Source organism: Tenebrio molitor, chromosome X, assembly GCF_963966145.1.
Source record: "Tenebrio molitor chromosome X, icTenMoli1.1, whole genome shotgun sequence".
In the NCBI taxonomy this organism is placed as follows: domain Eukaryota; kingdom Metazoa; phylum Arthropoda; class Insecta; order Coleoptera; family Tenebrionidae; genus Tenebrio; species Tenebrio molitor.
The window spans coordinates 1,658,724-1,681,591 of NC_091055.1; the positions used below are offsets into that span (position 1 = coordinate 1,658,724).

General features: G+C 33.4%; 4 protein-coding genes across 7 annotated transcripts; 1 reads left to right on the forward strand and 3 right to left on the reverse strand.

Annotated features, from left to right (window-relative positions):
- Positions 1-6,781: 6,781 nt before the first annotated feature.
- On the reverse strand, positions 6,782-9,654 carry GLS (glutaminase). 4 transcript variants are annotated; one of them, XM_069060678.1, is made up of 13 exons: positions 9,458-9,654; positions 9,360-9,400; positions 9,232-9,273; positions 9,069-9,159; positions 8,895-9,019; positions 8,682-8,811; positions 8,385-8,628; positions 8,205-8,326; positions 7,897-8,055; positions 7,669-7,845; positions 7,484-7,615; positions 7,281-7,435; positions 6,782-7,232 (listed from the first exon to the last, which is right to left on the reverse strand). In XM_069060678.1, the coding sequence occupies exons 1-13, from the start codon at positions 9,560-9,562 to the stop codon at positions 6,950-6,952; spliced, it is 1,806 nt and encodes a 601-aa protein (XP_068916779.1). In that variant the 5' UTR covers positions 9,563-9,654; the 3' UTR covers positions 6,782-6,949. The 4 variants fall into 4 exon arrangements, with proteins under 4 accessions (XP_068916779.1, XP_068916778.1, XP_068916781.1 ...); XM_069060677.1 differs by having other exon boundaries at positions 9,449-9,653; XM_069060680.1 differs by lacking the exon at positions 9,232-9,273.
- Positions 9,655-11,450: 1,796 nt separating this feature from the next.
- Positions 11,451-17,212, reverse strand: NKAIN (Sodium/potassium-transporting ATPase subunit beta-1-interacting protein). Its single transcript, XM_069060081.1, has 6 exons — positions 16,632-17,212; positions 16,438-16,575; positions 16,304-16,387; positions 14,708-14,875; positions 14,599-14,659; positions 11,451-12,795 (listed from the first exon to the last, which is right to left on the reverse strand). Exons 1-6 carry the CDS (start codon positions 16,683-16,685, stop codon positions 12,077-12,079), a joined length of 1,224 nt encoding a protein of 407 aa, XP_068916182.1. The 5' UTR covers positions 16,686-17,212; the 3' UTR covers positions 11,451-12,076.
- Positions 17,213-17,374: 162 nt separating this feature from the next.
- On the reverse strand, positions 17,375-19,109 carry LOC138139686 (cell division cycle-associated 7-like protein). The gene is made up of 3 exons (XM_069060083.1): positions 18,362-19,109; positions 18,094-18,312; positions 17,375-18,040 (listed from the first exon to the last, which is right to left on the reverse strand). Exons 1-3 carry the CDS (start codon positions 18,431-18,433, stop codon positions 17,420-17,422), a joined length of 912 nt encoding a protein of 303 aa, XP_068916184.1. The 5' UTR covers positions 18,434-19,109; the 3' UTR covers positions 17,375-17,419.
- Positions 19,110-20,016: 907 nt separating this feature from the next.
- On the forward strand, positions 20,017-22,619 carry LOC138139685 (proton-coupled zinc antiporter SLC30A2-like). The gene is made up of 7 exons (XM_069060082.1): positions 20,017-20,222; positions 20,276-20,463; positions 20,691-20,801; positions 21,358-21,658; positions 21,708-21,864; positions 21,986-22,226; positions 22,279-22,619. The coding sequence occupies exons 1-7, from the start codon at positions 20,188-20,190 to the stop codon at positions 22,419-22,421; spliced, it is 1,176 nt and encodes a 391-aa protein (XP_068916183.1). The 5' UTR covers positions 20,017-20,187; the 3' UTR covers positions 22,422-22,619.
- The last annotated feature ends 249 nt before the right edge of the window (positions 22,620-22,868 follow it).

Sequence of the window (22,868 nt, forward strand, 5' to 3'; positions counted from 1 at the left end):
GTTTCGACCATCTATTATTACTTGTGGTGATTGATTTTATTTATCGTTTTTATTGTTTAATAATCCCGGAATTTGTAGCTGCAAATCAAAAAATAGGTCCCTTTCCCAATCTCCGTGGGATCAAGTCGAAAAAGTGCTTACATCACGTTTAAAAGGGTAAATAACTTTTTTATTGCAGTTAATCACATAAATTTGGACGATAAATTTCGTCTTGGGGCTAAAAGAGCATTTGTATGTGTGTCCTTCATTAAAATTCTTACAAGAAAGCAGCAGTATGGTGTGTATTATAATAATGCGTTTCCAATAATCTTCAGTTACAAAATAAATTGTTTTTAAAGGAATTCTTATATTAGGAATGTGTTTCTGGCTCGTACGGCAACAGCATTGTTTTAATAATCAATTTTATCGAGTAATGTCAGTTTCAGCATAAAAGAAATAACTAAGAGGGAGAAATTGTTACAATAAGTAATCAGCGCTTCGGAGAAATAAATGCAAATGTAAAAATGTGCAAAAGAAAGTCAGCAGTGGGTGAATAAAAAGAGTTTGATGCGTGAACCCTAAAAACGGTGTAGTGAAATTTAATTAAACAGATTTCGTTGTGATAAATTGGCAATTTAAAAGGAAATTTTAAAATCTTGAGAGACAATATACGTATCTGTTAATTTAGTTCTATTTTAGGAGCAGCTGAACTTATTACATAATAATCCACACATCTAAAAGAAGAAGTTGTGACGAAGTTTAATAAAAGCGGAGCGAATTTTCGCCGTGCAATATGCTGAATAATTCATATCATAATACTTCAAAGATTTCTTAAGCCGCCATTATTTTATTTAGTATTTATGTTGAAACTGCATTATCGAACAGTGCAGATTTTCTATGATAAGTAATCATTTTTCAGACCAGTGAGGGGATAAATTGAGATTACCGTGGAATGCCAGAAACGATTAATATAATATTGAGTGGTAAAAAGTAAATTCCAGCTTGGGGTTTCAGTCGAGCAATTACGTTCAGATCCAACGCTTTCGTTATCACTTCCTATCCGTTTTATTCCCTTCGCCCCAGTTTGTTTTTATTTTTATAATTCCCTTAAATACATGCCTCATTCCAGATACCCCGAATCGAATAAATCTATATCCGTCGTCCATACCCATATTCATTTTTAATTCTAATTTTCTTCACACAGATTCCAAACGAACAGCGCAAAACAAAGAACGTGCATAAATTACACTTTTTCATTTCTAGACCGTTGTGCTTTTTCCTTGTTTCACTCAATTTTTTCTTAACTTCTCAAAATTCAAATATTCATTCCTTCAGGGCATAAACTTTACGTGTCATTTAACATTTACCCCTCCACATAAATAAATCGTCACATCCACGGTTTTTAAATTATCCTGCTACGTAGACTGATAAAAATTATTAATTAAAATTCTTCGCCATTTTCACTCATGCAAGTTACCAGTAGATAATTTTAATAGTTAGTATTAAAAATAGCCGTTTTTTTAGTAGAATACAGGTTTTTTGTAGCATTTGTTTCAAAAAATGTGTGATCAAGCGGTTGCGAAAAACAAAATATTGAAAACGTATGACGTAACTGAATAATTCTGCCGTAAATGTCATTATTGTCAAATTCAAAGTTAGGTTATGTGAATCTTAACCTAATATAAATAATCTAAAGCTGCGCCACAAGTTTTCGATGCTTTTGTTTTTCACAGCCGCTCTTGGTCATACATTTTTCGAAACTTACCGTATTAGTGGTTGCGTCAGAACCTAATTATGTAAGGAGAAAAAAAATTGGTTTTGTAATACATGTAATACCCCCCACAATGACAGTGACCATGACATAATAGTTTTTGTAAAATCGGCGCAAAACATTGTGTTTTTACAATAAAGTTTTCGCGCTGCGCGGCCGAGGTAGACACGATGCTTACATTTTCAGTTAGTTTTATCCGACCACAAAAGGCAGGTGTTTAGGTGTTGATTCTGTGATTTAAGCTAAAATTTTGTGAAAATGGCGCGTTTAGTTTCGAATAGTGAATACATAGGTGTTGTGTTGGCGTGTAGTGAATCGTGCGGGAGTGCTCCTCGAGCCCAGAGAATTTCCGTGCGACTTCTTCTTGAAGGACAGGTAGGAAATGTTGCCACAACAATTTGCAATAACAGAGGTATGTTGGAAAGAGTGGAAGAATCATTTCATCGGTGCCTTCATTATTGTATTGACAATAACGGCGGTTACTTTGAACACTTCGTGTAACGATTAGTGATTACTCAGTCATTACTTCAGGAGAATTTTTTGGGATTAATAAGTACACTAATTTTAGGAGACACTTTGTCATCTTACGTCAGTTTAAAATATTTATTATTAAAATTGTTTTCATTTAATATCTACCAAATGATTCTTTTTTTTCTCTTCCACCCTTGTCATTATAGGTCACAGTAACGGGCGAAGCAGTTAGCCGCTTTGCATAAGTTAGCAAAAAACAAGTGAAAGTTTTCTTGCATTTGTTTTTTCTTCTTCGCTTGTCAGCATCGGCGAAGCAAATAATCTCCATAGGCGGGTAACGAAATTGGTGCCAAATCTTTCAACAATTTTAATTAGATATCTTCAAAGTTTAGGAAAACAATATATAAGTATTTAAATATATTGTTTTTAGTAACGAGTTCTATTACCGGTTAAAATTAATATACTTATTTATAACTGATTTGTAAGTGTAATAATGGTAAAATGCTCATTAAATTATATAATTAATTGATAAATCAATATTATGTAATGGGAATAATTGCATTAGCAATTATGTGACTGTATTTTTTGAGGTGAAACTTCTTTAGCGAGGCAAATGAATCCGAATAACCTTGACGGAAATCAAACATGAAACGGAAGTAAGCAGCGCATGCGTGAGGCCAGCGGTGGCTCGTGAGAAAGCGGCAAAATCGTGAGAGTATTCAAAATATGTAATCGTAAATTTTCAATTACATATGATCGTTTTTGAAATCAATAGAAATTTCACTTCAACCGTGCGCTTATGTGGGTGAGGCACACACCACTTTTTTCAAATATTGTCTGCTTAGTGCTTTTGGTTGTAATTGAAATATACAGGGTGTTTCTGAAATAAGTGCGTTAATTTTAACTGGTAATAGAACTCATCAAAAGGAACAACTTTTCGCGTAAAACGTTGCGTAATGGCTTAAAAAAGTAGGAAAGATTTTCCTAAAACCGTTCATATCTCCAAAACTGAGCTACCTAAAAACGTGAAACAACCAGATTCTTACGAAGTGGATTTATTGCTATACGTGTAGATTTGTTTGAATTTCGATTTCAGTGTTAAAACACGTTTTCTGGACGTTCTTTTCATATTAGCGCCGATCTCAATTAGCCATTGCAGTATTTAGTGGCTATTTTAGTGAAAAATCTCTCCAATTTTTTTTGGGAGTTAAACATCGTTTTTCGGCAAAATGGTAGATAGAAAAGTTGTTCCTTTTGACGAGTTCTATTACCAGTTAAAATTAACACACGTATTTCAGAAACACCCTGTATTGTCTCTTGGAAAGAATTTTCATTTCTACATTAAACCATTCTGTTGATTTACTCTAAAGACAAAGAGATGACATAAACGATAAATTAAATTAAATCAACTTGGGGAATTCGTGGCTCCAGATTTTAATATTTATTTGTAGTAGGTATTCAAAATATTTTTATGAAAAGCGCCGACTTTATTACCTTTTGTTTTCTGTTGAAATAACATTATTTATTCCGTATTCTTCCAAATTGTAACACACACTCCTCGCGTTTATTTTTCTGTCAGAATTGAACAACAGTCGTGTAAAATAACAGTTAAAAGCACATTCTTTTAATAAAATATAACTTAAGGAAGAAGTCTTGTAGGAAGTTAGATTTATTAAGTCTGAGGAAAGTGGCCCATTGGGAAAACGGGAAATTTCCCACCGGACTTCTAGGCCTATCAGTAATCATGTAAGACACCTTTTATAAAATACTTCACTGTAACTTAAACATAATTTATTTTATATCTATACAACTATCTATCTTGTAAACTGCAATTTACTACACCCCTCGCACTCCCTATATCGACCAGCTTCGTCAATGAAATTGGTGTCACCAGCTATTACGTTCATTTTTCCTAAAAACGTATTCTCCAAGAATTTGTGATATTTTGTATTGCAATTCAAATTATACGTCAATTTTTTTAATTAAATTTGTTAGCTACCGCTACCTGTCAGAAACAACCCCTGCAACAGATTCTAATTTTATTAATGTTCCAATCCAAATAAAAAACAAACAAATCTATAAATTAGAGTCTGTATTTTAATTCATTTCTTTATAATGTCAACATTGTTGTGTTTAAATAAATAAAATCAATATTTTCTGTTTACTCTTCAATTATAATTTTCATTTGTGACGCATTTAACTGATTATACAACAAATCTGGATTATTTAAAGAGTGTTAATTATTAACAAAACAAACACGTTATCAGACGCCAAAATCAAATCTAAAATGAAATCTTTTATCTTACAATTTATGGAGATTATAAATCTTTAACCGGTTGTACTCTCAAAAACGTTGCGACATGTATCCTTTATACTTTGAGTTTGAGACAAACTTCATTCTTATCAGTAGAGTCATTAAATAAACAGTAACGTAACAGGAATCTCAAATTAATCATTTTACTTTTACGTATGCTGTCAAAAATGACGTTGTGTAAGTCATGTCTTGTGCAATATTAGTGTATTCTACAACACTGCAAATATTCAATACGAGCTGTAATGACTATGCCTACATCATCAGGTGATAATTAAAAGATTTACTCTTCATAAATCGGAAATTGCTCCCATCGATCAACAAAATACGGGTTTCTCAGCTAAGACTTATTTGAATTACTTAAGATTTACATCAAAAAATTGATCGTCAATAAAAAATGTTGTAAGGAGAAACTCGTCCTTGAAAGACGTCTGGTTTGCAAGAAAAAAGAAAAAAACTGTGGCTGCAGATGCAAAAACGTAGACGCGTATGAAACAAACGTACACTATCGCCGAATTTTGGTCACCCCTCTTCGCACAAATGCAGGTGACATATTTGACGTTTATCTTTCTAACCATAGAAACACTTACAAATTTAAAGACAACATTCGGACGTAATTTATTACACTGGATGCTTTAATTCTTCCATAAAAGACTTAAACACGATCGGGATATTTTAGCAAGGTAATTTAGTTCACGTAGGCTTCCTGTGTCTTCAAATAAATTGACGACTCTCTTAACCTTACATTTTGTAAAGTCTACATTCGAAAAGTGTTCCACGAGAAAACGAACTGAGTCATTGAAGTTCTTACGACACTCTCCGTGGGCAAAAAGTGTTTCCTTTTTCAACAATATTGAAGTTTTCTGCCATTGTAGTTTATTTTTAGAGTATTTTCAATAAATTTACACATTTGATTTTTTTAATAAAGCGCGCCCACTTTTGACAGATTTTAAGGGGTGTACAAAATGTTGCTTGGCAACTTTTCATCAATTTTCAAGGTAACTGCTCAAATTCCTTCAAAATTTAGATTAAATTTTTAACAACAAAATCTAATCTTTACGTTTAATCAGACGAATGATTTAGTTAATTGTTTGTGTAGACACCTATTTTTTTAATGTTTAACAATTTAATAATAATTGCGCTTAATTTTCAATAAAGGAATCATGTGTTAAAATTACATTTTTTAACTTGAGGTAATTTTATTCAGTTATCTTCACCATCTAAAATATCTGTATTTTAAATTTCATAAAAATCCGTTGGCAAATAACCGAGATATTAGGTTGTAAAGTCTTAGCTGAGACATCCTGTATAACAAGCCTTCATTTAATTTAATTTTTAAATTATTATTGGTACTGCCTTTTGTATTTTTAGGTCGCGATATTATAAAAATACAATATTAGAAAATAACAGTTGTATTCGCTGAATTCTTATACTTTTTATTTGACCACAAAAAATAAAACATTTTACAAAAGAGAATGATTTTTATAAATGTGATAATAAAAACAAAATTACAGTTTGGGAGAGAATTAATAGGCCTTGTTTGCCTATAAGATTGACACCGTCGCAAACAAACAGAATAGCATACATAATCCATAAATTAAAGACAATTAACAACAACAAAACAAGTGCTTGTGTATCTTTAAAACAAAAAACAAAGGACAAAACTTCCACACAGTTTGTTAATAGAATTTTTTGTCAAAAATGTACTGGTGCAAAAAGATCTGTAAATAAAACTAGGATAGAACACGGAGTAGATATTAATGTTTCTTTGTAGTGCGTGGATTGTAGGAATAAAAAGTGAATTTATTTCTCAGTTGATAATCTTGTGACACATTACACTATAAAAATACATAATCGAAACTTGTCACGTTACCAGTTTTTCATGGGTTCGCGTGAAATTATTAATATCTTTTGCGGTTTGATTAGCGTTAAATAATGCAAAAAACAAATTTGATTTTCGATTCTACGTAAAATCGGAATTAAACTCAAACAAAAGCCGGCGTAGATTTTTGCATAAATTAATTAACAGAAGGAAACAGATGCCTCAAATTAAAAAAATTATTTTAGATTTGCATTTTGATAACTCGAACAGAATACGAAATTAGTAATTTTGTGAAATGTGCTCGAGAACCAATTTCATGCGAGACCGCTGATACATATTTAATATATTGCACCTAGTGGTGGAAATGTGCAATCTGTTCAGTGCTTTCCACGTTTATGGGGATCAGGTGTTCAAACATACAACCAAATAAACAAAAACAGTTTTATTGTCATTTACACAACAAAAATACGAGAATTATTGCCAAAATATCAAAACATCCATCGAATACTGCTGACAAACAACGATAATTGGAGATAATCACTGAAATATCAGTCGTTAATGAAGATATAGTGTGCTACTGAAATCGAAAAATTGTTCAGTTAAAGCCTGACATGGGACTCCCTTCTTTGATCATGGCCTTCAACATCCTCTGATTGCGCTCATCCCAGTCTTGCAATATTTCAATGACTGCAGAGTGCCCAAACGTGACCGCTTCTTCGAGAGGCGACTTGCCCCATCTGTCTCTGGCGTCGTGGGGTACATTACACTGCTGCAAGAGAAAATTGACGCAGTGGATATGTCCCTCGGCGGCCGCCAGGTGAAGAGCCGTGCGACCATCGTAGTCAGCTAAAGTCATGTCCATGCCCGAGAGTTTGTGTCTGTAATTTTGTATCTGTGAATAATTCATGACATAGAGTGGCGGTTACCGTCGAAGTCCCGGCAAATCTCCAGAAGCGGCCGAAAATAATAAGTTGACCACGTGCATCCCTTTCGTTTCAAATTTATGTTTCCTGGGATCAGATTTATCCGAGGCGTGAATTAAATTATCGTAGCGGTGAAAATTGAATTTTTTCACCAGCTCCTGTAAAGAATTTGTGAGGGGTTGTCGACGTTGTAATTAATCACGAACCTCGCAAAATTGTACACCTCTGCAGCTATTACCTAATGAATCTAAAGCTGGGGACCAAAGACATATTCCCATGACGTTTGGAATCACGACTAGTAAAGCCCCACTCACACCAGACTTTGCAGGTAGACCGACCTGCTTGATAATTTAGTAAGAAACGGACATTGCAAAATATCGGCGATCATAACCTTAAAAGCAAATTTACCAGAGTAGTCGTACATTCCACAACTGTGCATCAAGGACAGCACATCGCGGACATTCTCCGACTTGAGAACTTTTTCTTCAGTCAAGGGACAAATACCCCCGTTAGCTAATGTACCCCCGATTACTGACAGCGTGTCGCTATTCATTTCCAACGAACAACACTGAAAAACAGTTTAGTTTAAACAGCCCACGTAAAAAAAATTCCCAGGTACCTGAAAATAAAAGTCCATACATTCCTTGAAGTTAGTTTTCTCCGGGAAGCACTTGTGCTCCCTCATATAAAATCCCAGAGCGTAATTCCGATCAGCTTGTTCTCTTTCCGACAAGAAAACCGCATTGTTGAACGCCAAGTCCTCCCCTCCCGCCAGTCTCTGAAGATTTGAATTCGATTAGTAAAGTGTTAAACAAAATGCAACGTTTTCACAAGCTATTAATTAAATTGTTGATCAAATTTCGATACTTGATGTTTGTTTGTCGAGACATAATTAAATTATAGCCCGACTGTGACAACAACGCTTACCACAAAATAGTTTAAAGTGTAGTCAAATTTCTCGGCCAGGGTCATTTCAGGGCCCGCTACGGTTTTGAGGAGGGCACAGACCAGAATTGCCCCAGCGTTGATCATGGGATTGTGCGGTTTCTCTAAAAGGTTACTACAATACGTAAACAAGATTAACAATGACGAGATTTCTAGTTTTACTATTATGGTCCAAGATAAGCTCGTTGAAATTTCGACCGCTCGGTTCTTGTCCCACGTACTTGTGGACTATCTCAGATCCCAACAGATTCAACGCAATCCCGTAAGTGAGGGGTTTGCTGCAAGATTGTATTGTGAAGGGGATGTTGACGTCCCCGATTGAAAATCGTTGACCGTCTATTGTGCACACGCTAACACCCCAATAATTCGGACTCATCCTCTTCAGCTGGGGTATATACGAAGCGACCTAAAACAAGAACTCTGATCACCACTTCAAAGGGCTTACCCGAAATTGGTTACTTTGCCGTCGGTGTTGTCCTTGCATTTCCAGTAAATTTCCTCAATTTCCTTGCAGAAATCTTGGAATTCTGGGATTATAAATTGGTGGCGGAACGCACGCGATACCAACCCGATACTAGGCGATACTATGCTAAAAAATTCATGCTACTTTACTCAAACACATTGTTTACATTGTATTAAACCTTGATTGCGTTATTAATTTATAATTTATACCTTCGAAAAGTTTCCAAATTTAATTTCTGTGTGTCGACCGACGATTCCTTTTGTATTCTTTTAAGTGTTTCCATCATTTCCTTCAGTCTAGGATCACTTTTACGAAGACCTGTGATTCTCAACGCCTACAGTTACCAACAATTATCGAAAAATTTACATTTTCTCGGTACATACCGAAAGAAATTTTCCGATTGAAAGCAGGCCGGTGTCCTCGCTCTTGAACATTTCGAACAGAGCATCCTCATTTCTGCTCTCAGTAGAACCACTAAAATATTACTTTTGCTAATGAACACCTTACTACATTAATTAATATATTTAAACAAAAAAAAACACTCACTAACGCATGTAATTTAGATCGTGGATAAAAGAATATTTTCTTCTGAAAGAAAAATGAAAAAAAAATCAAAATGAAATCATAAAATAATACGGACGTCAATGATTAGAACAATACAAATGCATGCTTACCTATGCACTTTGGACGCATCTTTCGATTGTTGGACACGTTCCTAAAATTGCACTCGTTTCAATAAATAATTTCAAAATCGATTACTTACATTTTTTACTGGTAAATGATTTAATGTCGATATAAATTTTCTTACGGCACTATTCGTCACTGGTATGTTATTACTTAACTTTAAAAATCTGGTTTTTGATATTAGACTTTTCATATTGTTTTTAGTGATCGATATTTCTGCTAATATTTCGTAACGCGGCGTCGCAAGCTATTGCAACAGAACCCGCGCTGGAACAGCGCGCATGACATTTTTAAACTGTTAGTGAAGTGCTGACATCTGTTGGGAAATATTAGCAGTAGTATTTTACTTTTATCTTTGACCGCTAGAGTAAACAGCAGAATTGTTCTACGATAATTCAAATTTAACTATTGTTTTTTTGCTTTTAAATGTTCTTCTATTTCTGATATTTTTATCAGTATTTCACCCAAAACAACTCGTAGATTACAAATTACATACGTGGAAAATTATTGGAAAAACCATTTCCTTCAAACATTCGACAATAGAGAGATGACACATTATCTTCACTTATTTTATCGACTTTCTCATAATTATTGCGTTCTATTGACAAATACAGGGTTATTATAAATGATTGTAGTCGAAGTAGGCGTGACAGTCTGAATGTAAAATTTATGATTGCCGCTCCACATAAAAAAACGTCAAAATGATGTGAATAAATGAGTACACACCGTTCACACACGGGAGTTAAATTGGGTGCAAAGCAACTCAATATTTTTAAAATTGATTGCAAAACAACTCAATATTTCTGGATTCAATCGTTAATTGAACAAAAATAAATAAAAATCTCATCACCGCACTTTTCACCTAAAAAATGACAGTAACAGCGACAAAACTGACAGTTCACATAAAAGCGGCAAAAATGTAGTAACATGGGCATGGCCTACTTCGACTACGATCATTTAGAATAACCCTGTATCTATAGACAACATTAAGTAGGTACTGACCACGGTACTGACATATTTTCTTTAAAAAAATAAAAACTTTTTTACTGTGACTTTATTCTTAAAAAATCAAGCTAATGGTGACAACTTCAGAATTCTTCCAAAATTTCCAAAAATCAGCCGGTGGAGTCCAAATTATTACTCTCTAGTAAATGATTCAACTCTTTCAATTTTTTCTATCTTATTTTTTGTTGACTGTACAAGATGTTTCAATTTTAACTTAATTGTGTGTTATTACATCCTTTTAGTCAATATTTTCATTTATAAAACATAAAAAATTATAAGGTCCTCAAATACTATTTGAATATTTAATAACCACTTATCTTAGCATTGATTTCTTGAAAGAAAAAAATCCATCAACAATTTTTCATAATTACTTTGTTCTCGTTATTTTTACTTTTACACGATTAATAAATTAGTACCTACTCGAACAAAAACAAGTAAATTATACTCACTCAAATTATAAATAGAATACTGTATACCTAATCTATAATGGATAACGCTTCTCTAGACAAAAAAAATTCTCTAAGTGTATTATAAATTACTAATGCATGGTTGTATACTAATAATTTATTTACGAAAGTTGTCAGAAATTTGCGAAAGTTTAATTTCATTCACTTCTTTTTACTCAAAATTACACCGGTTGTATCATTTTCAGCATTATGCAAAGTGAGTCGTTTTTTTCCTAAAATAATTATCAATCAATTAGTCCCTTTCGAAAAAACCATAATCATATTAAAACATAAAACTTACCAAAAGCTACTGTACCAACTAAGGAGATACTAGCAAAAATTAATTACTGCAACACCCGTTAGTTACCTTCTAAAGCTTGTTTGACACGATGCTAAATTTTGTAGAAAATTTGTTAGAAAATGAGAGAGACCCTCGATCAGGACCAATGAACGATCAAGATCATAGTCTGTCTTTGTCAGATCCTGATCGTTCATTGGTCCTCTCTCACTTTCTAACAAATTTTCTACAAAATTTATCATCGTGTCATACAGCCTTAATAAATAGAAAATAACCACATGCAGATGTACAAACTCCCAATGTCCATGGTTTAAATTTAAATGAAAACAAACTTGTATTCCGGTAGTTTTTTTATTATTAAAACTTCCTACGAATTATATGATAAAAATATATATCGAAGTAATACTTTGGTAAAAAATTTCGCCAGATTATACTACAAGCACTATATACAGTAGATATGGTTACATATGAACACAAAAATATTACACTAAATTATTGCCTTTAGGATGTGCTTTGTGAAAAACGAAAAAATTTAATACGCACACGTCTTACGTTTCAGCTTGAATGAAATTATTCAACACGCCGATTGAAAGCAAAAAATCTTTGTACTAAAAACTGCCAAGTTAAAACAAATAAAACAACAGTAATTTTCAAATCACAACAATGACATCAATTCGGCTTGCATATTTCGACTATCCATTCCAAATTTACCGATTTAGCACCTGCGATGTCTTCTAACAAGTATCCTGGACAATTTCACCTGTTTTGTTTTCCAGTTAATTGAAAGATTATCCAGGAAACTTTTCCAACAACCCCGAATCATACCCGTTGTGTTGTCATAAGTGAAAAAATTGTGGCGGCAGTCTTTTCAAATTGTGTATGTGGGGCAAGATTCGTAGTTTCTAGCTAAATTACCTAACTAATTATCACAAGAGGTCTCAGAAATAAATAAACTACATTAAATCGTGGTCTCTGAATCGATAGAGGCTTGACCCTGCGAGCTGTACGCGGGAGGGCCGTTATTAAGAAACGCCATCGACCGCATACTATTTCTATTGGGGTTGTTGCGCTTCTGTGGCACTTGAGGTGTAGCGTGGCTGTGATAATGCTTGGGTGGTGTGTAATTTATAGCCCTGGTACCGTGAAAATTCGAATAACTAGACCTGACCGACGCTGGCCTGTTATTATACAAATCGTCGAAATCTTCGGTGTCGTTTAAAGACTGAGTGGAGGATTGTTGATAGGTGGGATTTGAGTGGCCGTTACTCTGCCAGTTTTGATGTGCCATGAGATTATTATTTGAAACGCTATTGTAATAATTTGGTAGAGACTCTATAGGGGAAGGACTAGCTGGACTGTCGTAAGCGTGTGTTTTTTGCTGTTGCTCCAACAAGCGGGTGACAGGGTTTTGGACTATTCTACGCGAACTTCTCGTCGAGGAACGTGCGGCTGAATGTCTTCTACTACTCGTGCTGTGTCTTCCGGATGAACCCCTAGTCATCACGCTGCGACGTTTCACTCTCCTCGGTGTCATCGGTTTTGGGGACACAGGTTGGGGTAAATGATCATTGTCGAAGTCGTTACTGTCGCTGTCGTGGCGATTTTCCAATTGCGAGCTAAATTCAATGGAGTAGAGAGACATTCGTTTTGTGTTTTTTCTCGGTGATTTACGTGACGCTGCCAAAAAAAATTGTTTTTAGTAGGGTCGTCATATGAGTTAGTTTAATAAAATACCCCTCATCAGCAACCAAAATTGTGTTTTATTTGTTAAAAAACGAATAACAATAATTGTTCATGCATTAAGCTACTGCAAAGCTAAATAGAAACACCAATGTTAATGCAAATTAATACTATTTAACAAATTTGTTAAAATACAAGAAGAGAACACATTCCACTCTCAACCTTATCACTAATTAATATTAACAATCAAATCAAAAGTTGATAATAACGAAAATAATACTGACTAGAAACAAAAATAACAGCAAGAATACGTCCCAGCAAACACAGCCTGCCTAACAAAAATGTAAACTTTACTTTACAACCTTAGTCTTCGTATCACGTGAAGGTGTATTTACACAATAGAATGAAGTCTTCAAATTATTTAAAAGAATTCGTCACTTGCAATCTCTGACAAAGAATGGGATACAGTTGGCCTGCTATCAAAGTTGGCGTTGAAGAGTCGATTGTGAACGCGCCACGGATTACAGGTCAAGGTCAACTGTTTAAATCTAACCTCACATTTTGCGTTGTTTTTTTAACTCTACAAACTATCGAGTGGTGCGTTCACAATCGACTCTTCAACGCCAACTTTGAGGATAAATTTAAATGAACACCTGATGATGTAACTACACCTTAATCTGTTAAGATTATATAGTCGCAAAATTATTATACATCAAATGGTCGAGTATATTTTGTTTAAAAAAAATTTACTGTCAAATATTTAGGGCTTCACGCAATTTGTCAAAAAATAATTATGGAATGGTAGTGAAGAAAGATATAATGACAAAATACATAAATGAAAGAAAATCTACAGGTCTTTATTTTATATATGATAAATTTTGACCTCTTTGGAATGGTTGTTCAAGGCAAAAATTAATCTCCACGATTACCGTTATAAAAATGAACAAAATTCAAAACAGCAGTCTCCAACCAACACTTAGCAAACTAAGTCTAAATTAATTTTTTGGAAGATTATTTGTTACATAATTTCATATTTTATATTGTGTGTCAAACAATTTGACAATACAACCGTCAGTGACTGTTCCTAGTGTTAAGTGAAACCTTAAAACATATTTCCGTCAAAAACTCTACTATACAATTTTCTGTCATTTTTCCCTTTCATGTTTGCTGAGATTTATGGCACTAAATGCAAAGTCTTAGAAGTTGAGATCCGAGTCAAGATACGACCTTGAGGTCATCGATTTTGGACGATTTTTTGAGCGTTTATTGTTAGGGGTATTCAGTACATCAAAAGAGGAACTTCTCTTAATGTACCTGATCGCGTCAGCATGTAAATTATTTTTGCGTTTCCCCGAGTTCTTACGGAAAATCAAAGGTTTTTGCAGGTCAGTCGACTTTACATTTAATTGTGTGTTAGACTTTGAAAAATGTTGATTAAGGCAATCACTGGGGCTCACGTACATTGGATGTAAGGATAAATATTCAGGTCCTTTAGCATCTTCATAATTAACTGAAAATAGAGTACAAAGTAGCAACTAAACTACAGCAAAAAGAAATTAAAACAACAATCACCATAGAATTATTACGCGCAACCCATTTACCAAGAACTTACCAAACAGTTTGAGGATCAAATCCGCCAATGAAATCAACTGTAAGCAGATTAATCATGAAACTTTTGGCGGATTAGAGCGTCCCGAAACAGGAGCGTAATCAACCAATAATAGTCAAGCATTTTATTATATACAGAGTGGTGTTAGTGCGAATACGGTCTACAGATCAACAACAGAAATTTTAACTTACAGGTATCATCTTCCTCTAAAAACATGCGGCTTAGACAAGTTCCAATCACAATCCCAATTAACTGAAAATATTCAATTAATAAAAAAAAAATTAAGTCTACAGAACATACAGCTGTAAAGCATTGTAAACCTGCTTGGAAAATCTCAACATGCACATAATTTACAAGGCAATTTTCACTGGCAGCTTTTTCTGACTCATTCAGAACTTTCTTACATCCTGGCCCTTCATTACTCCACCAACTCTCACTCTTTGGATCCAATTTGAGCACTTTATTAGTCTAAAAACAAAATGATATGTTAAAATGCTACAAAGATCAATTTGCATTTTCATAAATTCTTTTTGTCACTTTGACAAAGCACATACAGGAGGTGTCTTAAAAAACGGCCCACGCTGTAACTGTGCTGTGCTGTTGATACTACCAAGATCAATTTGCATTTTCATAAATTCTTTTTGTCACTTTGACAAAGCACATACAGGTGTCTTAAAAAAACAGCCCACGCTGTAATTTTGCTGCTGATGATCCAAAAAAGAAAAATTTGCGAGCATTTGTACTTGCAATACTCGTCTGCGACTCGTGCTGCAAACCGTACTCATGCGCGCAAACGTATAGTTTCTGGCCTTGTGATACAAATAACTATTATCCTTATTCCATAAACAACAATTTGTAGGTAGTGCTGTACTTCACTTAACTGTTAATATTACGCACGCTTCATGTTGCAATTTTATTTATTTAATTATAATTCATAAAAATCATTGAATAATGGAGGTTGGTGAACTCGATTTTTTCATTAAAATATGACAATAAAAATTATTTTGGTGCAACATATTTTCCTTTTTTTCTCGGAAATTTTGTTATCAAAGGGTATAGTTTTTTAATGCCATTACAATCAGGAAAAAAACTCTTACAGAATCAATAAAAAAAATTATAGGTTACCATTTGAAAAATAAAAGTTGCTCATTAATAGATAGATGGTATAAAAATTATATGCTCACTCAGGTTTGTAGTGTTTTTAGAGCCATTATAGCGTGGGCCGTTTTTTTAAAGACAGGCTGTATTAAAAATAAAATTTTGGTAATTGTTCACTTTAACTACTTCTGGAATTTTCGCGTTTTTTCTGGCTAGACAGCCTCGGGGCGTCCTCCTAGATCGTGTCCCATCATTCAAACCTTGTGCAAATGCCTTTTTTTTCTCTCTTGTTGTGTTTCAAGGTCGCGCCAAGTCTTAGTATAACTAAAGGGTAAGGAAAATTTTCATTTGCACAAGGTTTGACTGGTGGGAAACGATGTAGTAGGACGTCCTGAGGCTGTCTAGCCAGAAAAAACGCGAAAATTCCAGAAGTAATTAAAGTGAACAATTACCAAAATTTTAAGCTATCACCTGATGCTGAGTAAATAAATGGGATAAAATAAATATAAGTTATCTAAGATCAATATGAAAAATACATAATATGAACAAAAAATAAATAATGTGTTGTATGTTTACACTTCTCAGAATTTAATATTCCTAATCTTTTATGGCATCATTTAATTTAATTAACTAAAATTTAAAAAGCTATATATTTCTGTGCCAACATTATCTTCATAAATTGTATTGGAAAATATAGTTCATCAGGTATCAGTATCTAAATTTAATGTTATTTTGACAATGACTGGGGTCTCAGATTTTTAAAAGTTTAGGGCGCATGTGCTGTTTATTTATTTATACCTTGTGGTCCAAGTTGGCTACATCTAAATATAAACAAATAATGAATATGTTCCATCCCAACCAAAACAAATGCCAAAGAATGTACTGAAATAAATAAAATTAACAAAATTGGTGCAAAATGGCGAAATACTCACTGATATGATGTACTTTGGTCGATACTGATAGGCCCCAAAAAATCCAAGTATAATAAAAATAATTTCAAAGAAATTCACCAAAATCGGTATCCACAGGTATCCCAAAAAATCAAAAACTTGCCGTTCGATGACAGATAACTGAATCAAAATAACAAGCTTTTACAATTCGCACAAACAATGAAGTGAATAAATACCATTTGCAGGAGACATACTGATAAGAAAAAATATCTTCTTGAGCAAAATCCCATGTCATTTAGCCTTTTTGTTCGTTACCTCGTTAATATCGTGCTAAAATGACCTAAGTAATACAAAAACCACCCACTTCACCACCATCTTTCACAAACATCAGTTCAAATTAAAAAATTTTCGTTGACTACACAATAATCGGACACTTGTTTGACAGTTTACAAAAGAACGCAAGGTGGCCAAAAGTCACTAAACAGGTGCTTTAAGAAAACAAATGTCCCCAAAATTTTGAATCCATCAAAAAATATTGTAATTTTGCACTGACACATCACAAACAGTTATGCAATATGCATTAGCGGCATTGCTGGGTCGTTTGTGGCGCAATTTAATTAACCCACCTCGTGCACCGTGATTTATTTTTAATTTCCGTAAATGTGCACCGGTACTTGTTGCAAATATCACGGCCGTTTTGATGTGAAGGATCTGGGCTCTCGAATTGGCGTGCAATTTTAATCTCAAATATTTCACCAACACGAAAGCTAACAACGCCATAAACACCAGAAAACAAGCAATTGCCACATAATTGAGTGCAAAAAGAACCATGTAGCTTTATTATAGACATAGCTTTCATTTTTAACACAATCACCTGTAGACTGGCGCCTGAAGGTTTGTTTACCCCGTTACCACGACTACAGCAAATTATTTAATCAATTATTGAACATTTCCTTCCTCAATAATTCAAACCATAATGTTACACTACTTATTTATTTATTCATAATGATACGAAAATACAGGGTCAAGATTTAACAACATCTTTGAACAATTCAGAGTCATAGTCACTTTTTAGTTCTGTTTTTGCATTTCCGCCCATAACGGCAAAATTTCCCTCAAATCCTAACAAATTTTCAGGGTCCTTTTCAGGCTCAGCATAATCCCCATACCCTTGCAAACTGAGCAAAAAATCTTTAACTGACTTGTATCCATTCATTTTAGCTAAAGGTGCCAAAATTCCAGTAGGCCTTTTACCCTCCTTGAGTCTACAAAATGAACAGTTGCAGCAGCCTCTACAGACATAACACTGCCAGTTTGGATCCTTCAAAGCTGCAGCTGGGTCCTCTCCATATCGATTAATAACACAAATTCCACAAAATTGGCCACGGACTCCTACACATACCCCACTTCTACATACTGTTTTTGTGTCTACAGTTTTTTGCCTGCATTGATGACAGCTGGTTCCACCAGGTCCATACACTTTGTTACCACTTGTTTGTATATCCTTAATCATTTGCTCAGTAATTTCTTCCACTGGTATAATTTTAGGAGTTGGACCCCGTGAGAAGGATTTTCTAGCTCTTTTAACTTGATAAACAACTTCTTCCAAGTCACTTAGTGCATCATTATCATGTGAAATGTCATTCTGTTAAAGAAATGTTATTATATAAAGCAGCCAGCAGTTAATTTAAATCTTACCTCATCTTTCAAATCTTCATGAGTAAACTCTGGTTTTTTATTTTGTAAACGCGCTGAACTTCTTCTTTCTTTGGGAATAGCTCCTGTGAATTTAAATGATGAGTCACCTCTTTTTCTTTTATTAATGGTTTTGGGAATATTTTTGTTTGCATCTTGACTTGATGTTTCTATTTGTTTTATCACATCAGCAAACAGAGGATCATTCATGAAAGTTGCCAACTGAAATATTATTTGTTAAAATTATTAAAATCGTAACTTATCTACTTACAAATTCATTTCGTTCTTTTATGTTTTTCAATCGAAGCTGTTCAATTTCACTAGTTTCTTCCTCAGTTGACATATTTCAGTTTCGAACAAAGTGATACAAAGAAGCAAAAATAATATGAAAAAAAATACTGAAGGGTTTATGGCGTTACGACTGTTAAGACCTTAGGAAGTGTTCCAAGAATAGCGGCGGTAGCCGTTGATCCGTTATCAGTATTAATATCCCGCCTTTTTTGGTTTTACTTATTACAGCTCTCTGTTCTGTGTTACTCGAGAATCTCAACAGAGGGCGCTGATTATAAATAATAAAATAATACACATATCAAGATTATTTAAAATGTAAAGTTATGTTAGCAATCGTTAAATCGAATTTTTCTAATTTGTTGTTTTAACAAAGCTGTTAACGCATTCAAAATGAATGCGTTAATACACCATTAACATAATATCCGAAATCTAGGAACTTTTTTCAGTTGGTAGCGCACATTGCCGGCAGCAAATTTTCTATTTTTTCTATTTGCCGTATTTCTGGATGATTCACCTTTAATTGCAATTTTACTTGCGAAAAATGACAATTATGATTAGTCTAAATTCAAATTTAGAATTTTACTTTAAATGTTAACTATGAAATAAAAGTATCACCAACTGTCACAAAATTCCCTAAATTACCAAAATTGATTTTATTTGTAAAATACATGCAATTTAGAAAAAAATACCATAAAAAAACTCGTTTTATAAAACGTAAGAGCACACGTCATACACGCCTGCGGCAGTCGTGCTGCAAAACTGACTCTTGTCTTAATATTAAATTTTATAAAACTCATGTTTTAATATACCTATACTTCGTCCAGCGAGAGATTGGGAGATTTTAAATTGTAGACTTGTAACCCAACACTACAAAATAAACCAGAATACATTAATTAGATTAGAGCATAATTTCAAGGCAAAAAATTTTACTGCTTGAAGGTAAATAAGTATATAATTTACGCTATATAGGTATAGTGATTTTTATGTCAACCAATCTCTCGAGTCGCTGGACAAACTATACCTACCTACTATTAGCAAATTCGAAATATGTAATTATTTTACAATTTTTAGAATAAATGGCAATATTAAAACAATTAGCTACTTTTTCAGTGTCATTTGGAACATTGTTAGGTCATTACGGTATTTAATGACATTTTGTAAGAAATAAATAATAATTGTTACGACTCGTTATCACATCGTTTGTTTGTTCTCTGCTAGGTCTTTACTCCGATTTTTTGTTTTGTTTTGTTTTGTTAAGCTAGTCTTATCTCAAAGAGGACTAATTAAAATAAATAACTACCAACATTATTCCTAAAAATCGTTTTTGTTCACGACAAAACGTGTACTACTGTATACTTAAGTCTTTATTATTTTATTGTTACATTAAGGCCCGGTTTATTCACCTTCAAGTAAATTTATCTGACCAGTAGTTGCTATGATTTAGAATCTGCTATTGGTAGATCCATGGTGATTACCGTTCAAATAAAGTTACTAAAAATGGATTTTAAACGACTCATCGAAATTATTTCAATAGATTGATAGATAATTTGTGGAAGAAATCGCTAAAGAAACGGACATCTTGTTTTTATTTGTATAGTTAAGATCTGAAACAAACACTCCAAACTGATAAGAAAGTGTAGAGACGGGCGCACATGATACGTTCTAGTAAACACTCTTTAAAGTTCAAATAGATTACAAATCATTCTATACAAAAGATGAAAGGAATCTAGTAGAGACTGGTGATATGGATTTCCAATAGCAAAAACTGTATTTCGTGTTTGTTAAAATTTTTGAGGGGCAGCAAAGATGCAAGATGAAAACGAAAATCGATCTCTTTTGTTGTAAGTAATTATTAATTTCACTATTAGTAGCGTTTCGTTTTAATTGATTATAGTAATGATGTCAATAAATACGGCACGATTCACAAGGTTGATAGTGGTACCCCTAAAAAAGTGATATATTGTGTTCACGGAAAACCAAGTGCTGGATGTTGCACAGTTTTGGAAAGCGAAGTCATCGATATTCAGGCAGGAGATTACGTTAGTACCCCAACTAGAGAAAATCAAGATGCCTCAGACTTAAGTAAGAAAATTATCATTTTATTAAAGATTAGTCACGTTTGGATTATGGATTAGTCAGCGTTGATAAATGTTGCTTTTAATCAACTAATTTAACAACTGAGTGGAGAAAATTAATAATAATTTGACGGAAGTTTATCTGTGTTTATTATAACAAGAAATTAATTTTTGACAATTTATTATAAATATCATTATCGATGTGTAAATTTTGATTGATTTATTTTATTGTAGTTAATAAACATTGCCACAGAGGAAAACATCCGGAAATTGATCGCAAAGCTAGACGAAAACTGATCATAGCGAGTATTTTATGCGTTTTGTTTATGTTTGGTGAGATTGTAGGTGAGTAAAACGTCATAGGTATACATTTTGTCGGCCATTTTAAAACCCGTCAAAAATAAATCTAATTTTTGCTAGTTTTCTAAAAAAAAAGGACTATACATATCTATGTATAGTCTATTTACAAATTCAGTATAAAAGATTTCAAAACCCAAATCCACATTTTTATTTTCATTTTGTACATAAGTATGATTTCGATTATTTTCGAGCAGTTATAAAATTATCGATTTAGGTCATTTACAATACCTAAATATTTTTAAGTTATTAAAGTTACACTTTACTACACACACTGCTAACGACAGCAAGTAGGTACTTCAAATTTTTGCAATTCTTATCAATTATTATTTATCAGGTGAGTAAATTTGAAAATAATATTTGTTGATTTTATTTTAATATCTACTTTCAAAAAAAAAAAATGTTGTAAATAGACAACAAATTATTCAAACGAAAAACCACTTGCTGTCATATTAATTACTGCAAAAAAATTTGACATTCTTTGTTGATTGTTTGTCTAATGTGTCTTAATTTTTGTCACGTTTTAATTAATTTTGAAACTCAGGTGGTTACCTGTCAAACAGCTTGGCGATAGCCTCAGATGCGGCCCATTTGCTAACCGATTTTGCAAGTTTTATGATATCGCTATTCTCACTATGGATGGCCACTCGACCCTCTACGAAAAAAATGCATTTTGGTTGGTATCGCGCTGAGGTAATTGGGGCGTTGACGTCAGTACTTCTAATATGGGTGGTCACCGGAATTTTGGTATACATGGCAGTAGAAAGAGTCATATATCGCAGTTTTGATATCGATGCTAAAGTAATGTTAATCACGTCAGGTGTAGGAGTTTGCGTTAATTTAATGTAAGCACTTGACCTGTAATTTGGGTAAATATTAATTTGAAATTTTCAGAATGGGGTTGACGCTTCAACAACACGGACACAGTCACGGGGGTGGCAGTACACATTCGCATGACAATATTAACGTTCGAGCAGCTTTCATTCATGTCGTTGGAGACTTCTTACAAAGTTTCGGCGTGTTCGTGGCCGCCGTTGTTATCTATTATAAAGTACGGTGACACCAATTGCTCAACAAAATCTACGAATTTAATTCTTATCTAAATTCACATGTCCAATTTTTGATCACTTGTCACGTATTTTACTCGGTTTTGATCGGAATTTTATTTTCAGAAAGAATGGATCATAATCGATCCCATCTGCACTTTTCTTTTCTCAGTATTAGTAATGTTTACAACATTTGCTATTATAAGAGATACTTTGACTGTACTAATGGAAGGAGCTCCTAAAGGAATAGATTTCAACGAAGTTATGAAAATACTTTTAAATATAGATGGAGTGAAAAGAGTACACAATTTGAGAATATGGGCTCTCAGCTTAGATAAAATTGCAATGTCAGCGCATGTCGCCATAAGTAATTGTTAATTACTTGCTGTGAGACCTCATCTTACTAAAACAAATTTCAGGTCCTGAAGTTAATCCTCAAAATGTCTTAATGGTTGCTACCAGAAATATACACGATAAGTATAACTTTTTTGAAATGACTTTACAAATTGAAGAATTTCAAGATGTCATGGAAGACTGCAAGCAATGCAAAAACCCGGTGTAATATATTACCACAAGTAGACGTTTTATAACACGTTACTAAGTACCTACATTCAAAAGTTGTTCATTTTTATGTTTCATAAACAAGCTTGTTTCAATTAAATTTTGTGAATGTATAAAAAATTGATAATAATGGCAATAAAACACCTAATTGTTGCCTATTGTAAGATTATTTTGTATCAATAGAAAATTTTCGATTCGATTTTAACTTTCATAAATCCTTTAATAGAACATCTTGCGCAATATTTTTTTATCTGTTGGGCTCGCATCATTATTGCCGATTCACTTCAGTGAAAGGAACGTTAACGAGTGTCAAATTTTCTTACAATTCTAGGAAAAAATGACATCGTAGGTAAGTATAATTTTTTTTCTCGTTTGCTTTTCTTTCATCGTTTCTTATTGACTGTAAATTGTCGTTCATTATTTGTCATCATTACGATTTTCTTCATTA

Excerpts from the sequence above, each read along its gene's own strand:
- GLS (XM_069060677.1), bottom strand. The coding sequence starts at position 9,562 with ATGAAAAGTCTAATATCAAAAACCAGATTTTTAAAGTTAAGTAATAAC. Across the intron at positions 9,160-9,231 it reads GATCTAAATTACATGCGTTA|TGGTTCTACTGAGAGCAGAA; the intron begins GTGAGTGTTTTT and ends GTAATATTTTAG. Across the intron at positions 8,629-8,681 it reads AGGACAACACCGACGGCAAA|GTCGCTTCGTATATACCCCA; the intron begins GTAACCAATTTC and ends TTCTTGTTTTAG.
- LOC138139685 (XM_069060082.1), top strand. The coding sequence starts at position 20,188 with ATGCAAGATGAAAACGAAAATCGATCTCTTTTGTT. Across the intron at positions 20,223-20,275 it reads GAAAATCGATCTCTTTTGTT|TAATGATGTCAATAAATACG; the intron begins GTAAGTAATTAT and ends AATTGATTATAG. Across the intron at positions 22,227-22,278 it reads GTCAGCGCATGTCGCCATAA|GTCCTGAAGTTAATCCTCAA; the intron begins GTAATTGTTAAT and ends AACAAATTTCAG.
- LOC138139686 (XM_069060083.1), bottom strand. The coding sequence starts at position 18,433 with ATGTCAACTGAGGAAGAAACTAGTGAAATTGAACAGCTTCGATTGAAA. Across the intron at positions 18,313-18,361 it reads TAAAAGAACGAAATGAATTT|TTGGCAACTTTCATGAATGA; the intron begins GTAAGTAGATAA and ends ATAATATTTCAG. Across the intron at positions 18,041-18,093 it reads ATGAAGATTTGAAAGATGAG|AATGACATTTCACATGATAA; the intron begins GTAAGATTTAAA and ends TTTCTTTAACAG.
- NKAIN (XM_069060081.1), bottom strand. The coding sequence starts at position 16,685 with ATGGGATTTTGCTCAAGAAGATATTTTTTCTTATCAGTATGTCTCCTG. Across the intron at positions 16,576-16,631 it reads CAGTATGTCTCCTGCAAATG|TTATCTGTCATCGAACGGCA; the intron begins GTATTTATTCAC and ends ATTTTGATTCAG. Across the intron at positions 14,660-14,707 it reads GTTTACAATGCTTTACAGCT|TTAATTGGGATTGTGATTGG; the intron begins GTATGTTCTGTA and ends GAATATTTTCAG.